At 40.0% G+C, this 15,707-nt stretch overlaps 1 protein-coding gene across 37 annotated transcripts in view; it reads left to right on the forward strand.

The window, feature by feature from the left end:
- Nucleotides 1–15,039, forward strand: part of ABI3BP (ABI family member 3 binding protein) — a 168,334-nt gene extending 153,295 nt beyond the window's left edge. For all 37 annotated transcript variants that reach the window (XM_069785638.1, XM_069785647.1, XM_069785651.1 and 34 more), the window contains 5 exons: nucleotides 4,724–4,803; nucleotides 6,280–6,309; nucleotides 7,303–7,464; nucleotides 11,375–11,488; nucleotides 13,665–15,039. In XM_069785638.1, coding sequence (XP_069641739.1) covers nucleotides 4,724–4,803; nucleotides 6,280–6,309; nucleotides 7,303–7,464; nucleotides 11,375–11,488; nucleotides 13,665–13,780 — 502 coding nt within the window. In that variant the 3' untranslated portion in view covers nucleotides 13,781–15,039. The remainder of the gene's footprint in view (nucleotides 1–4,723; nucleotides 4,804–6,279; nucleotides 6,310–7,302; nucleotides 7,465–11,374; nucleotides 11,489–13,664) is intronic.
- The last annotated feature ends 668 nt before the right edge of the window (nucleotides 15,040–15,707 follow it).

Raw genomic sequence — 15,707 nt, forward strand, 5'->3', positions numbered from 1 at the left:
TTTCCTTGAAAAGTTTTTTCATATGTCTTACAAAAGGTATGAAACAAAAAAAGAGAATGTTACTATAATTTACTCAAAGGCCATACCAAGTAAGTCTTCAACCCTCTACTGAATAAGTTTTTTGTGCACTTATACACAATAATTCATACCTGCCTGCTCGTGCTGTTATTACCATTACCTAGTATTGTTTTGTATTGTAGTTAGCACCCAAAATGTGCTAATCACATACCAGAAAAAAAATCTAGCGATGCAGAGAGCTTACCTTTTGTTAACAGCAAGGGTCAAGAAATGAGAACTACAGTGAAAGTTGCAATGCAGAAAAATGCAGAAAGTGGCAGAAAAATGCTGGAATTTTATGTACTCTGTATTACAAAAGTAACAGATTTTTGTACGAAATCGCTGTTGATGTCAGGGTTCTTGATTAGGAGAAAGACTTCTCAAACAAGCCCAGCACTTTTTTTTCTTTCTTTTTTTGTTCCCTTCTCTTAAACCTAGTTTCATTTGCTATGTCTGGTCATACTGCTATCCAAGCACACTCTGCAGAGATGGAGCAGCTCTGTATGTTGAGACAGTCCTGCATGATTGTCATCTAACCACCAGCATGTCCCCAGCAGTTGACCAGTCCCAGGGCTGTACTCAGCTGCTCCAGTCCTCCTATTATGGCGAAAATCTCTCTTCACCTATTTTCAGTTCTGCAATCTTCGGTCTTCTCTTTTTGCATGACTTGAAAAATGCAGGAGCAGCTGTGTCTGCCAACGTTCCATGTGGAATAGCAATTTCCTATGGTGGAAAAATATGCTCTGCACAGTAATTACTGTAAGTCAAGTCCATTTAATCTGCACAAGGGCTTTTATTGTCTTCTGCAGTTTGGGAGGATTTGGGAGGCCTAGTCTCCAAAGTTTGTAGGATAGCAACCTTATAGAAGTTAGAGGTGTGACACATGTTAGATTACTGCATACATTAGGGTTTTGGCATCATAGGCACACAGACATAAAGATGGAATATAGACTGCAGTTCCTCATGAATAAGTCTAGCTGAGAGGTAGACATGGGATAATCATTATATAGCTTTCCTATTTCCTTGTGTTAACTTTATCCTACATACTTTCTTGACCCTCTAAGCATTCCTCCCTCCCCCCGCCCCCCTTGTGGTTTGTACAGAAGTGCACAAGATTGCAGCAAGTGCCCTTTTTTCACCGTTTCCCATCTTTCACCTGACACAGAAAAAGGGAGACTTTAAATGGTTTTCTATGAAGAGACCCACACCATGGCTTTAAAATTACAGTTTGATCTGTAAACTCTATCAAATCATGAGCTCAGTCTAACTTTTCCTTTCTCTCCCTTTCAGTTTTCAGTCAACTAGTCACTTCTCTTCATCTCCAAAAGTGGATGGTGGTTGTTCTTGTACTGTTGCAGCCACTGCTATTGTTTCAGGATTTAATTTAGCAGAGGAAAGGAGCCTGTGTGCTTGGGCACCTGTAAAAACACCTACCATAAAACTATAGAATTGTATACATTTTAATTTAAAAAATTTGCTCTTTAACATTATTAATAGGAGGCTCCCCTAATTGACTAAGGTAAACTTTGGACATTTCTTTATTACTTTCCTTTTCTCCAGTTTTGTTTACATGTTTACATGAGCTGAAATCTCCATGTGTGGATTTTAGTTATTTCAATCTTGCCATAATTTTCCCAACTGTGGTTTGATTTTTTGCAGAGATCCTAGTGGTCCCTAGACCAACAGTTTGAAAAACACTGCTTGGAAAATATTTAGTCTTCAGTTCTTGTTTTGGTCTTTTTATGGAGTTAGAGAATTGATGGGTCCAAGTTCATCGACTTAATTTTGGGGGGAACAGGACTATTTCCTGTTAAAAATGTTGCCTGATGCAACTCAAAGTAGGGCATATCGGCTCTGGGGACAATGTATTTGTACAAAAATCAGCAAAATGCTTAAATTTGTTTCAAAATCCTCCACTGTTGCCCAGCTTGTGATTTTCTGCCTGACAGAGGGATGTAAATCCAGCTTGCGGAATCTGTGAAACCCTTATGTATTCAGGTGAGATCCAGATATGCTGACTGTAGATCTTTATCTTTAGTTCACACGTGGCCTGCGTCATTACTTTCCAAGTCCCTGTGGCTGCCCAGTCCCGTTTCATAAGAGCATTTCACCTGCTCAGTTTTTGTTCTTTCCTTGTAGCCAATCCTATGGAATCAAAAAACTCTAGGTCAGGAATCCTAGGGAGTGCTCTTCATATTTCCCTTTTGATTTCATACAAAGGGACATAAACAGATTAATGTCGTCCGTAAGGTCAAATCATGAACTCCCAGTAAAGCAGTAAAACATGCCATGTTGAGCTCTCAATGATCAAAATTACAATAATAACTCTAGATAAGGTGTTCCTGCTGTGAAGGAAGCAGGAAAACTTCTTTGGAGTCTTTTATCTCTAGGCATGCATTAATTTGTATGTTGTCTGAAATGTATCTTCCAGCTATTACTTTAAAACACCCAGTGAATTAGCAAATCTTCATTTCTGCTTTAGTGATTCCTTAGAAAGAATCTCCAACTGGTCTACTATAGTTCTCTGGATAAGGACCTTTCGTACCAGAGGAGAATACTTCTTGACCAAAAAAGTTACTCTGCCACATGACCAATGTGGATATTACCTGCTCAGATCCAATTTTTAAAAGCATGTATTTGTTTAAACAATTTGAAGTTGATCCCGAAGAAGATTTTGTATCTAGAACTTATTGTTTAATTTATTATTTACTTAATGTCTCCTTCCTACAGTAGGGTAATATGAGTTGCTCAAAATGGTCTTGCAGCATGTTTGAATAAATGTTACTGTTACTCCAAACAGACTTTTTAAAGCTCAAAACAAGCCCATGTTTCACTTACAAATATCCACGAATTATCCACAATGCATCTGTTCAGCATACCAGTCTTTGTATTTCCCTTAAAAAGAAAAGAAAACGCTAGAAATAAAGGCAATTGCTTATGTAAGCAATTTTGAAGTTAAATGTTGTCTTAGAAGTACTGTAGATGGAAAACAGTTGCTTGGTACTGCATGATTAGTCCAGTGAGGTTAATTAGTGAGCTGTTCAGGTTTTGCAGGAGCCAAGAAGCAATGAGAGGTAATCCAAAGTCTGGATTGAATTATTTTGTCTCTTGTAGGGACTTGCAAATGGAGTTTACAAATTTCCAACCGTGCAGAGAGTGGTATGGTTTTTTTCTTTAGAAAGTTGCTGTTTGGAAACAATTTCAGCAATACCTTACAATGCTATGTTATAGTCATGAGCTACCAAGTTATCATTGGTAAGTGATCCTTCACAAGTCAAGAGCTGGATGTTCAGTTGCCCGCTTCTGGGATTCTCATTTTGCTCTGTGTTTAATCTCTAAGTTAGGGCCCGTCTTCCAGGCCTACAGTCCTTTTGAATTGTGTCCTATGGATCTCTCTCACTGATGAAAAAAGGCTCTGTGTTAAGAAATTCACCATGTATGCACTCAAAGCGTATGAAAAGTCTCTCTGTAGGTGGCATGTGTGGGACAGATTGCTGCTTATAGCTCATGGGGAAGGCGTGAAGAGGGTGCTGTTGACTGTATACATGCTATACTCCTCAGGGTGCTTTGGCATGGAGGGCGTGCAGGTCCTACGGGGAGGCACTGAGCTGTTGCTGAGCAGTGAGAAATTCCCAGGTGCTGCCAGCCTGGAACCAGGAGAGCTGAGAAGCGGCTTGCTGGGATAGTGTGTGCTGGGAGGAAGGAAATACAGAATCTGTTCCTAGCTTTGCCCTTGATATAAGATCTTAGCTGTGTCCAGTGTCCACCCTTGTAACTCCTTCTCCTGCCTCATCTGTCTGGTGTCTTCTGTGTAACATTTTTAGGTTTGCAACTATCTTGCAATAGCTGTTTACCTAGAGCTTCTAATTGAAAGTATAAGTTTCAGCTGAGCTGCAGAGTTAGAAACCACCTTGTCTTGCCTGTCCATCAAGTATTGAGGGTTGGGAGAGTCTTAAGCAGAGGAGCCTGGATTGGATTTTTTTCTTCAATCTTGTTCCGTTTTCATAGTGCTGTGTTTGGTTCCCAACACAGCTGGGATGAAAAGAGATCATGAGATAACTACAGTACAGGCTGGTGTTGTGCGACATTACTATGAAAAGATAAGAAAGAGATGCTGCACAGTATCTTTTCAGTACTTCATATATTTACTATTAACATATATTCAAGCAATTGGATCTTTGCCTTGGCTGAGCTCCTGTCCTGGAAGACATGCCCTGTGTTTCACCACTGGCCCTGTCTGTCACTGCTGGTGGGCCTGAGAAGCATTGAATTGGGGGTTTGTGTTCTTATGAATGAAAAATGTGCAAATAAATAGCTCAATCTCTGCTTATGAGATTGCTTCTGATCTCACCTGAACTGCTCCCTTTGCCAGAACTGAAACTGCATGTGTGAGAGGAGACAGACTTAAACCAGTGGTGCATTAAATCGAACATTAATAGTACGTGTGTAAAGAATTATCAAAAGGACTGGTAAATTAGGTGTTCAGAGAGGCCTTATACAGTTAGGACAAGGAATTTCTCAGTGTTTTCAGAGCAAGAAATGAGGCCTTTTTGTTCTTCTCCAGGAGGTGAGTAGCACCAAGGTGTGTGTTGGCAGTTGACTTGCTCCAGACTCTGAAACAATGCTTGGTTTGCAAAATTTTAATCTCTTCTATTTTATTCCTCAGTTATGAATTCCACGTGAAACCTAGAAACCCTCTTGGTGAAGGTCCAAGTAGCAATGTTGTGGCATTCAATACTGAATCAGGTAAGAACTTCCAAAGGTCCGACCATCATTTACAGTAGCTCTAGCATCCATGTTTGTGGGATATATGAAAGGCTGTCTTGCTTCATTTTGCGCATTTGGTCTTGCTCTTTACTGTCTCCAGATTGGCTTTTTATTACTGAGCATGTTACAGTAGTGCGTGGAAGATCTGCCTGAGATCAGGGCTGTATCGTGTGAGGATGTAAGGTGGCCAGATGGCAGGAGGAAAAAACAGGAGCACAGAGAGTTTGTCTGGTGTTCATTATGAAGAAATTAACTTCATCCTTAGAGAAGGCTTAGTCATTTAAGATTAATATTCCTGACCTTTTTGTGTCTATCAAAGTCATTAATGACTTCTGGATGGGGAACATAAGGTTTTTCTTTGGGCTGATGTGTTTATAGGCACTTTTGCTACCTGTTCAATAAGGCTGCTGTATAATAATGATGTCTTTTGGCTGAAATAAGCATTGAGAAATAGCAGTTGGGAAAAGTCAATGTCCCAGCATGTCCTCTTCCATCCTGTTTACTCTCCTGTGAAACTTAGAGGTGTATACAAGCCTATTTTGACCATTGGTTGGTTCCCAAGTAAAGTCCTATCTGACTCAGAAGTGAGAATCAGAGAGTGCCTTTGCTTTCCCTATTGCAGTTCCCCATGAGGCTAACTGTAGTTGACTTGTTGACTTTATACAAGCAAGATACCATCTTTTGTGTAGAAGTGTTTATTGCTGATAGTACTTAAGGACCCTATAAAACACAAAATGGATTTAGCCTTTTTAAAAGGACGTTTTCAATCTGCGTTTTGAGCCAGGTCTAATAATATCGTAATCCTCATCTAGTGCTGTCACTGATGGATGAGAGTTTTGGCCGAGCAAGGGATTAGTCAGGGAGGAGTTCAGACTATGCCACACATATTTAAAAACTGTGAATACACTCTTTGTAATCCTAGATTGTTAAAACTGAAAAAATGTTTATGCCAAGTGCAGTTTTCATGAATGACAAAGCTTATGTTCTATCTCCTATTTAGCTTGGACACATTAAGCGGTCAGTTTTATTTTTTCTTAATTGCACACCTCCATTTCTTGCTTTTGGGCTTTCATAGCCAAGTTTTGTGTGGCAGGTATCACAGAGGGGTCCTTTTTATTATTTAAGTTTTGAAATTGAAATTTTAAAAAAGATGAAGTGGAATTGGTTTTTGCTGATTACAGGTTTAAACTCTTGTTTTTACTAGAACTGTGTTTGACTGGTATTGTCCCATAAGTAAAATTTTTAAAAGCTCGTTGATACTATAGTTTTACGTAAGCAATATATTTCTTTTCTTTTAATTTAATACAGAAGCGAACATTGCTTCCAAAACTCTTTCTGTTTCACAAATTACAGCTTATGTCAGCTGTAGAAAATCACTTACCAATGCTTTTCCATTGAAATATTGGGAAAGTTCATTTTACAGTGTCTGATTGAATGTTTGTTTTCTTCCCCCAGCGGACCCAAGAGTGAGTGAGCCAATTTCAGGTAAGCCTTTTATGTATAGTACAGTGTCTTCTGATCAGGATTTTTTTCAGAAATGAGATAGCATAATTTTACAAGGTGGGGGGGTGGCTGTACTGCACCAATTAAATGAGTTATGGAATCACAGCGTTCACACACGATTTCACTCCTTCCATCCATACCCCTGGTAGGGAATTCATGCCAGGCTGATTGTTTACCTGAGCGGAATGCAATCAACGTGATGTGGTGCTCCCATGGCAGCTGGGATGGCTTCAAACCAATGTACACAAATGAGCCAAGGACAGCCTCATATTTTCTCAGCCTTGTCATTAAAGCGAAAGAAAGCTCTGTAAAATGAATAAGCTACTCCACACTTCTTAAGTGAGTTAACAGAGCACAACTCAGAGGATACTATTTATCCGCCATTGTGTTTTAGAAAAATTTTCTGCTTCTGAAGGCTTGATCCTGCTCTGCTTTAGGCCACTTACAAGACTCTTGCTTGGGAGGTGGACTGAGCTTCTGAAGAACAGCTGGGCTCGCTCAAGCAAATTGGGCTGCTTTTTGCATTTGTAATGGACATCACTTTGACAAACACTGAGACACCATTTCTTTCCACATAATTCATGACACTTAATTTTCATGTGTATTTTTGTTAAATCACATACAGTTTGCTGCAGACTGTCCTGGCTTGAACCCACTGAAAAACAGTGACTGTATCACACGCTTTGTAAATGAGAGTTTTGCCAACACGCAGACATTGTCCCCCTAACAAGGTCCTAGAATGAGCTCATTCCAAACTGGCACCACACACAGAGAGTAGAAGCAGTTCACTCTATCAATCATATCTGCACCCTTTGGTGCTTCCCTGAAATATCTTTCCTGTTCAAAATGCAGGTGACTGGTGCCATGGTACGTTCTGCTCCATCAAGGTTTCTAATTCTATTTATTTGAACATACTTGTTGCCCATAATTCTGTATGCAGCATCATACTTCAGCCTCTTTCTTCCTCTCCTGCAGTGGGAAAGGATGCTATCTGGACTGAAATCCCATTCAATTCAGACACCTATTCAGAATGCAAAGGGAAACAATACGTAAAAAGGACTTGGTATAAGAAGTTCGTAGGTGTGCAGCTGTGTAATTCGTTGAGATACAAGATATACCTCAGTGATTCACTTACAGGTAAGAGACATTCAAATCAGTGTTGTCCACATTATACACTCCTAAAGATAACATGGTTCCAGAACCAAGAGGTTTAACAAGACGAGCTCTGCTGAAGTGTGATCAGGTATATTTAATCTAGTCCATAGACAGATTAATCATAAACAGTAATCTGCTTGTGCTCAGTAATCATTAATGTGTTTGATACTGAATTTTCAGACTCGAGTTACTCCTCTGTGGTGATCATCTGATTTTAAATATCTGTTAGTATCCTGGGGGTCATACAGAAAACTGTTAAAGATCAGGTCTCTGCCAGTGAATGGCATATATTGTGAAGATGCCAAATTTGTATTTAAAGGGCAGCCTGGAATAGTTCTTAATTAGAGGATTAGGACCTAATTTTAGACCAGGATTAGACTCAGTCATTCCCATCCCATTTGGTAAACAGCTGGTTACTTCATTACTGTGAGGCTTATAAATACGTGACTTCAACTCTAGTCAACAGGTTTTACTCACCTGCTTTGGCATTTTTATTTTGTTTTCAAATTACTCATTTTTGCTTATAATCTCTTTTTCCTCCCCTTCTTTTTCTTATATTATGTTTTATTACTAACAGCAGCCTCCTGGCCTTATCTTCTCAAGTTTTGTTCAGTCTTAAGGTCACTAGAGTGTGATGTATTTAAGACCTGAATCAAGTGACACATGCTGTGTGTAAGCTGGGGAAACAGCCTGTAAAAGGTGTTTTTCAGTTAGTTGATAGTTAAGCAGAACTTTGTGTCTCCGGTAGATTGTACAAGCTATATTTAGAAACATGTTTATTTCTTATAATCTGTCCCAAGCTCCTGGCTTTCTTCTGTATGACGTCTTTTATCAGAGCTGCACGGTCAACTCTATTACAATGGTATTAGTATGGCATCCAGAGCACAGAGTGTAACACAACTGTGTATGGGAAATGTCTTTTGAGTGCAAGTTAGGCAGTACGTTCATCACGTTGGGTTGAATTAACTAGGAGAAACTGTGGCTGAAAGAACCAACTTTCATAACCCAAAGATGCCCCATCTCAGAGCTCAACACGTCACAGGAGCAGCAGGGCTCTGGTCTCTCTGTATGTAGGAACATGGAAAGAAAAGAGTAGGGGAGTGTAGGGCAGCCCATGCTGATATAATTTTAAGCTGCCCGGCCTTACACCCAGCAGCATTCTCCCATGAGCAGACAAGGAAGGAAAGCCCTGTCGTTAATAGTAAGTACAATACTTCATACGTAAATAATATCTTGGCAATTACGTGAATAAAAGAGACTGTTTTGAACAGAGGTATCATTCATTCAACTGTTGCTGTACTAACCAGCTGTGATCAAATGACAAACACTGGCAATGAGGCATAGTGTATCACAAAACCAGCCAGTCGAGGAAATAGCAGTGCTAATCTAGCAGGACTAGACTTCAGCCCTAAATCAAGTGAATTAAGAGTGCAGTGAAAGCTACTTCAATCTGAGTAGAAAAGTTTAATATATCAGGAGCCCATTTTCCTATTTTCATTAGATTGTTTTTGTTCTTGTTGGAAGGGCCCTGATTTAACTTCGCTGCAGAAAGATGATGGTAGCCACATTGTATTCATTATACTTGCTAAGCCTGGTTCTTGCACTTGAATTGTTACACCCAGTGCTGACCAGTTGTCACAATATTTGAAAGAACTGAAATACTTATGTAGAAGGAAAGCTGCTTTTCCCCCGTTTTCCTAAGTGAGACTGCCATGGCACAGGCCTCTATATGCGAGTGAGAAAGTTTCCAAATCAAAGTCAAATTGTGCTCTGATGTGTTTCACTGTCACACCTCGTCTCATCGTGCCCCCGAGGCCAGCGGAAGTGTATCTGCTAGCACCAGCCAGCTGGGCAACGTGTGCCAGTAGCGAAGGGCTGCGCTGAGGTCTGAGTCCCACCTTACGCGGAAAATATCTTCCAAAACTTTGCTGTTTAAGCAGCGTAATGATCTTGAAATTTGGGTGCATTGTACAAATGCTGTTGTATAAGGTAGCCAACAACCATATCTTTACATGCTGGTTTTTAGCATGAATTTATACTTCTAGTGTTGCAGAATTCACAATGTATAAAACAAAGATGGTATCTAACTTTCTTAAGACCACCCATATGGGAACACTGGAAACAAAAAATAACTTACTTTATGCTAGAATTGCTATCCCCAAAAGAGAAAGATTAATCTAGTCATTTGTTCGCTGAATGTTTTTAAGTGTGTTCCTTTATTATGAAACAAATTGGGCAGTAAGAATTTAATAGTCACTGAGAATGCTGCTAATTTATGTATAGCAATTGTTTGAATTATGCATAGGTTACACTGTGGGCCAGAAGAATATGTATGTATCTGAAAGTTACTGTTCTTGTGTTAGCCATAAAAATATCTGCTTTAGTCTGTCTCTCATGAAGAAAAACTGATCTATGTTACACATGCCAGGACTGTTCTATAAACCAGCATCTACTGCTGACCTCATTTAACAGTCCTCCAGAGCAGTCACTGTAGGCATTCCAGAAAAGCAGGCCACCTAAAAAAAAGTATTTATTGAGGGGAGGAAAAAAAAAAATTCTAAGTGTGACCTTCAACAGCCATGGAAAAAAAAATGCCGTTTTGGGCAGCCTGAATGTTCTTAATTTCAGACCAAAAAATGGCTGAGAGGAACTCCCTCTGACCAGTTCTCCTATGGAAAAAACATGCCTGCAGCCAAAACTAGATAGTAATAAATAATTTTCTAAAGCTAGAGAAGAACTGTATGCACAGAGACCGTCAATTGGAGGTGAGAATTTCTGGCAAAGTATTGATCAGATGACAAAAATATGAGACAGTTTATTGGTAGGCTGCTCTTTTATTAATTGCACTTTAGGGAACAGTATTATAAGCCACCTCACCATCTCTCAAATGGCCAGACTGGCACAGATTCAAGGCTACAGGACACCCAACATCTAATGAGTAACTGGACGTTTGGCTTAGCTTATACCCGAGTACTGAGCCTATTTCGAAATGCTCTCACCTTTCCTTTCAACCTCACAACCAAAGGTTGAACATATTAAGAACAAGTGCTGTGAAAGGAGTTTAGAAAAAAAATGGTGAGTTTATCTGAAAATGTTTCCTGCCAAGGCTTGGGGAGAGAATGTAGCATGCTTTCCTCCATCTTCTGAACTGAATTTTCCTAATGTCTTGCAATTCAAATCAGTTAAGTAAAAACATCTCTGTCAAAACTCCTTCACTGTGAGTCCTCTTGTTAAACAGGATAAGCACAGCCCGTACCGTCAGCACACGCTGCGTGGGGCACTTGAGACCTTGTTTTCTACTCCGTTGCAGTCAAGTGTCCTGTTAAGCAATCCTGCAAATAAATACATGGGCATACTTCACGCTCTGGATAAGCAGTTACTATACCGAGGTCATCTGTTTGTTAAAGGATATCACTTGCACATACATGTTGTAAAAATATGATGATTTATATAACAGGCCTTGGCTGTGTTATGAGGTGGTCTATAAAAACCATCTTTGAAGGTACTGGAGGCTTCCTGACAGGGAACTAAACCTCCCTTCTATTCAAATCACCAATAAAACTTACCTCATTTTTGATACAGTCAGGATGAGGTTCTAGGTAATAACAGAATTTCACTTACTGTATGAAATGTAGGGAGGAGAAAAATTACATTCAGGCATAGATTTTGGCCAGGAATGGGGCACTTTTGTCTACAGCCATGAGCACTGTACTTAGAGTATGCACATAATGTTCAAATTACAGCTATAGATCCTGAGAGGAAAAGAATCGTAGCATTCACCTTGGCTTCCCCACAGAGCGAAGAGCACAGCCCATTGCCTCTGGTAGTTTTTGGAAATAGCCCTCACTAAACTGGGTACGGATTTTCAACTTTGCTGCTTCTTTGCTTTCAGGAAAATTTTATAACATAGGAGACCAGAGGGGCCATGGAGAAGATCACTGCCAATTTGTAGACTCCTTCTTAGATGGAAGGACAGGGCAGCAAGAAGATCTACCAGTCAAAGATGGTAATTCCTTACGCCCGTTTCTGTAGCAAACCTTGGCAATTCCTTTGTCTGTTTCTTTTTCCTGCCAGTGGATTCAGTGCCTGCTGCTGGGGTGGGTGATGGAAAGGGACTACCTACCAGCTTTGCAGGCAGAAGAGAGTCGAGAAGTTTTTGAAGATGAACAATGTCTTATTAAAAGGTTATGACTTGGGTTCTATTAGGTAGTAAACAGCCTCTCTCCTGTTTAAAACATTCCAATAGATTATTCACAGTTGGTATTACATACTTAAACCCAGCCACAAATTTGAGTTTGCAGAGAGGCATGAAGTGTTATGTTCAAACTAGCAAGGTTGATTTAAAGTGCAGTAAATCATCAGTTAGGCATTAAACAGCTTTGTTTAGTGCTAATGAGAAACTAAAAAGTTATTACTGGAAAATACAATTCATGCTGCAGTAATTCTGTGTGCACTAATTTGAACCGGGTGCCTAGAATTCCAGTCTGGTCTAAGTGGGCATGGGACTGGATGTCCCGAACACAGCTGTGACCTGCCTGGCTGTTTTTCACATCTTGCTGAGGCTCAAGCATAAGAAAACTGTACTTCTGTCAGCTGAACTCCTGCCTTGCTTGTTTGCAGCAGTGCCAGGGTCAGGTATTCCATTCCCTTGTGGGGTAAGAACGCAGGCTGTATTGATACACGCATGCATGCCGAGTGTGTCATGGAATATTTTACTGAGGAGAATATCAAAATGGTTTTCGGTACAATGTCAGTGTGTTGACCAAACCTTCCTGTATGTAGTGCGTCATTTATAAAACACCTCACAGAAGTACAGAAATGTGTCAAGGTAGGTGTGGGAGATTAAAGTGAAGTGCCTAAATCTTTCACAAGTTTTTCCAAAAACAGAGTAGGTGAACGATCTGAAAGGTGTTTGTGTATGTGATTTGGTTTTTGTTTTTTTGTTTTTTTTTTAAAGAGGGCTTTGCTTTTCCTTTCCCAGTCAGTGTTGCCCATTTGTAGAGGTATTTTGTTTGTGTAAGGGCTTGTCTGAATCCAATTTCGTGTTGCCAGGACAGCAGACCTCTCAGTTGTACCGGATTCACTTTTTTTAAAAAAAGATTTTATAAATAAAAAAACGCTTTTACCTAAAAAGCTTGCTACCCTAGCTTAAAAGACATTTAAAACCCTTTTTTTTCAGCAACTGGATTTAATTGAGTGGATTCATGAGTTACATTCATTTTTAGAAAAAAAAACAGAAACAAAAAAAAAACCCAACAAAACAAACAAACAAGCAAAAAAAGCCCCCACCTTTTCTGTAGCTTGTATTTGTAGTAAATGAACTGAACAGAGGAAAGAAGAGACAGATTGTCCATTGCTGCTCAGTTCCTCCCTGGCTGCACCAAGCTGAGTTCTGTTCAAACCAGAATTAACTACATCATACATTTGACCTGAAGCGCAGGGAGGGAATCATGACTGCTGCAGCGTATTAGTTGCAGAACAATATTCTGTGTGTGTGCGCGCGCGTGTGCACACATGTGCATTTGCATATCTGTGTGTGCAGACATGCATGTTTTAGCCACACATACATTTCTGACGACCAGGTTGGATTCAGCACTTATTGCTCACTTCAATTTCTAACTTAACATTAATTGTTTGAAGGGAAAGCATGCGTATTGTCATACAGAACAGCCTGAAAGCAGGAGCTATGATCTTTGGCTTGGGGATAGGGAGATAGTGTGACATATCCCCAACTGTCAAGTTTTATTTAGGTTCACTGCAGTGTTAAGGCTACTGCAGTGGAGACTTACTTAATCATCACAACTTTGCAAGGCAGAACCGCCTGCTGTTCAGAGAAGACCCCCCCGCAGCAGCCAGAGGGGGGGAAGGCCAGGGCACTGGCCTCACCTTGCCGGCACCATTGGGTGCCAGGATCACCAGGTCTCTAGGGCAGGGAGGCTTCACCTCTCCTGCTCTGGGCTGCGGCAATCCCAAGCGCTTCCACTTTTGAGTTGGGTGGACAAATGCCAGCTGTTCCAGAGCACTCATCAATGGAGGGGCAGCAGACCTGTTTGTGGCAGATGGGTTAATGGCTTAGTGACTAGTTTAGCCATTAACTGAATTGTATACAGACTTCCCGGGGAACTCAAAGGAAGGTAATGTCAGAGGGCTTTCTGCAAATAATACTCTTTTCCCTGTTCCAGGATTTTTCAGGGCAGTTCGTCAGGAACCTGTCAAATTTGGAAAAATAGGCGGAGAGACTCACATTAACTATGTTCGCTGGTACGAGTGTGGAACATCAATACCTGGGAAATGGTAAATGCGACACGAACTTGGTGAAAAGGCCCAGTGCTTCCCACCCCCGCCCAATGCAGGCTCAAAGGTGGAAAGGTTTATGGTATGCCTGGCACTTTAGTACGTTTGCTGATGTGCAAGGGTTTATACAAGTCTAATGCCAATACTGCATTAATTGTGTAATAGCGTAGGCTGCTTACTGTAGTTACCCAGTTTTACAAATTTGTTTTTAGGTTAAAAAAATCCTAAACAGGCTAGGGACATGTTGTAGGATAATGTATAGGGAAGCTGGCTCCCTATTCTTGAGGTATGGTTTATATGGTATTTTAAAAGATACGGTGTGTATATTATTTATCACAATGTTGTAATAAATGTTTAAGGCACAGTTATGACAGTTGGTCATGGAACGTGATGTGCATTACTTTTTAAATATTCACTGGTCGTCTTATAACATTGAGTGCCATAAGCTACCTGTCCAGATAGATCTGTAATGTCTCCCCAGTTATAAATTATAGAAAAGACCCTACAATTTTTAATATCCTGCAACCAGTAAACTTGAAGCGCTTTCTCTTTACGTGTACAAACAGTTTATACTCCTGCCATAAAGCTGAGGTAGGTTGCTATATGTGCAGCTTTAAACAATCAGGTTAGTGGTTTTTTTTCCATGTTTGTTTTCAAATGCTTCAGCTCCAGCAAAACATTATGTTCCACCTATGGCTATGGCCTTAGAGCCACTGCCCATGAGCTTGGCAGTGGCTGGCTGGTGGGCTTGGCTTCCTCCAGTTAAAGCAGACAGGTACATAGGTGCACAGAATAAAAAAAATTAAACTGGCCTCTGCAGCTGTGGCTTTTCATGCAAATGTTGTTTTCCGAGATTGAGACTGACTTACTGGTTCAAAAGCCAAATGTAAGTACAGTGCAGGGGGGCTTGGAAAGATAAATGAAACAGGGAAAAAATAAGCTACAGGTTTATTTAATGAAAAAAAAATGCTTTAAAACATTGTTCATTAGGGAAATAGTGATAACTGAACTTTAAACTGCTTTACAGTAATTTTGATTAAAACCTCTCCCAAAGCTACTTGTTGTACTGCTTGAACATTTATGAACTAAATAAAGAGATGTAGGTTTTTTTAAAGGTGTTATTCATTACATTACTAATGTATTGAAAAAACTATGAACAGGAACACCCAGATATATATATAGTAGAAATAGTCATTTATAGAAAATGCCTTATAAAGTACATTGCAGGTACACTGTACTCCTAATAAAATATTTTTTAATCAAGTGTTTTTCTTAGTGTTTTACATGAAAACAAATACTAGTTTCTGTGGCAAACGCTGTTATGTCAGGAAGCAGTTTGTTCTGAAACAGGCACATGTTAAATGGTGTGATGAGCACCTGCTGCATTAGGTCTGATGAGCACAGAGAGCAAGAGTTCCAGCTACAGCTTACTGCAGAGCACCGCTGATGGGGGAGCAGCAGCAGTATTTAAGGATGCTGAAGGTAGGAATATTTTCACTTACTTTATTTCCTGTCTTTATGAGAGTTCAAGCAGCTTGCTCCAGTTCATATTTTTTTTTATTCCCTCCTTCGTTTTATGTATTCCTAGAATCCGTAAGATGGAAAATATTAACTGGGAGACTGTTTGCCCTCTGCTGTTATACGGTCTATTGAATTTGTTACAGCTCTTGATCTGCTTTTTCTTGGCTCAAAATCAAGTCACTAGAATTGCGCTCCCAAGTTTTTCTGGGTGGCAAAGAACCTGTGGAAAGTTGTTCCTGTTCAAGAGTTCTTTTTCAAAAATAGGTATTTGGCTTAAATTTTCAAGTAATAAACCGGTTCTCCCCCTGCCCTCGTTAAAGTGAAACTGGTAAGGGGCTCTAAGATTTTATGTATTGGTTCTTACTCATTTGGTAAAAGGGTTACTTGGCAATTAGTGACAGCAGACAGTG

Source organism: Haliaeetus albicilla, chromosome 6 (genome assembly GCF_947461875.1).
Source record: "Haliaeetus albicilla chromosome 6, bHalAlb1.1, whole genome shotgun sequence".
Classification (NCBI taxonomy): domain Eukaryota; kingdom Metazoa; phylum Chordata; class Aves; order Accipitriformes; family Accipitridae; genus Haliaeetus; species Haliaeetus albicilla.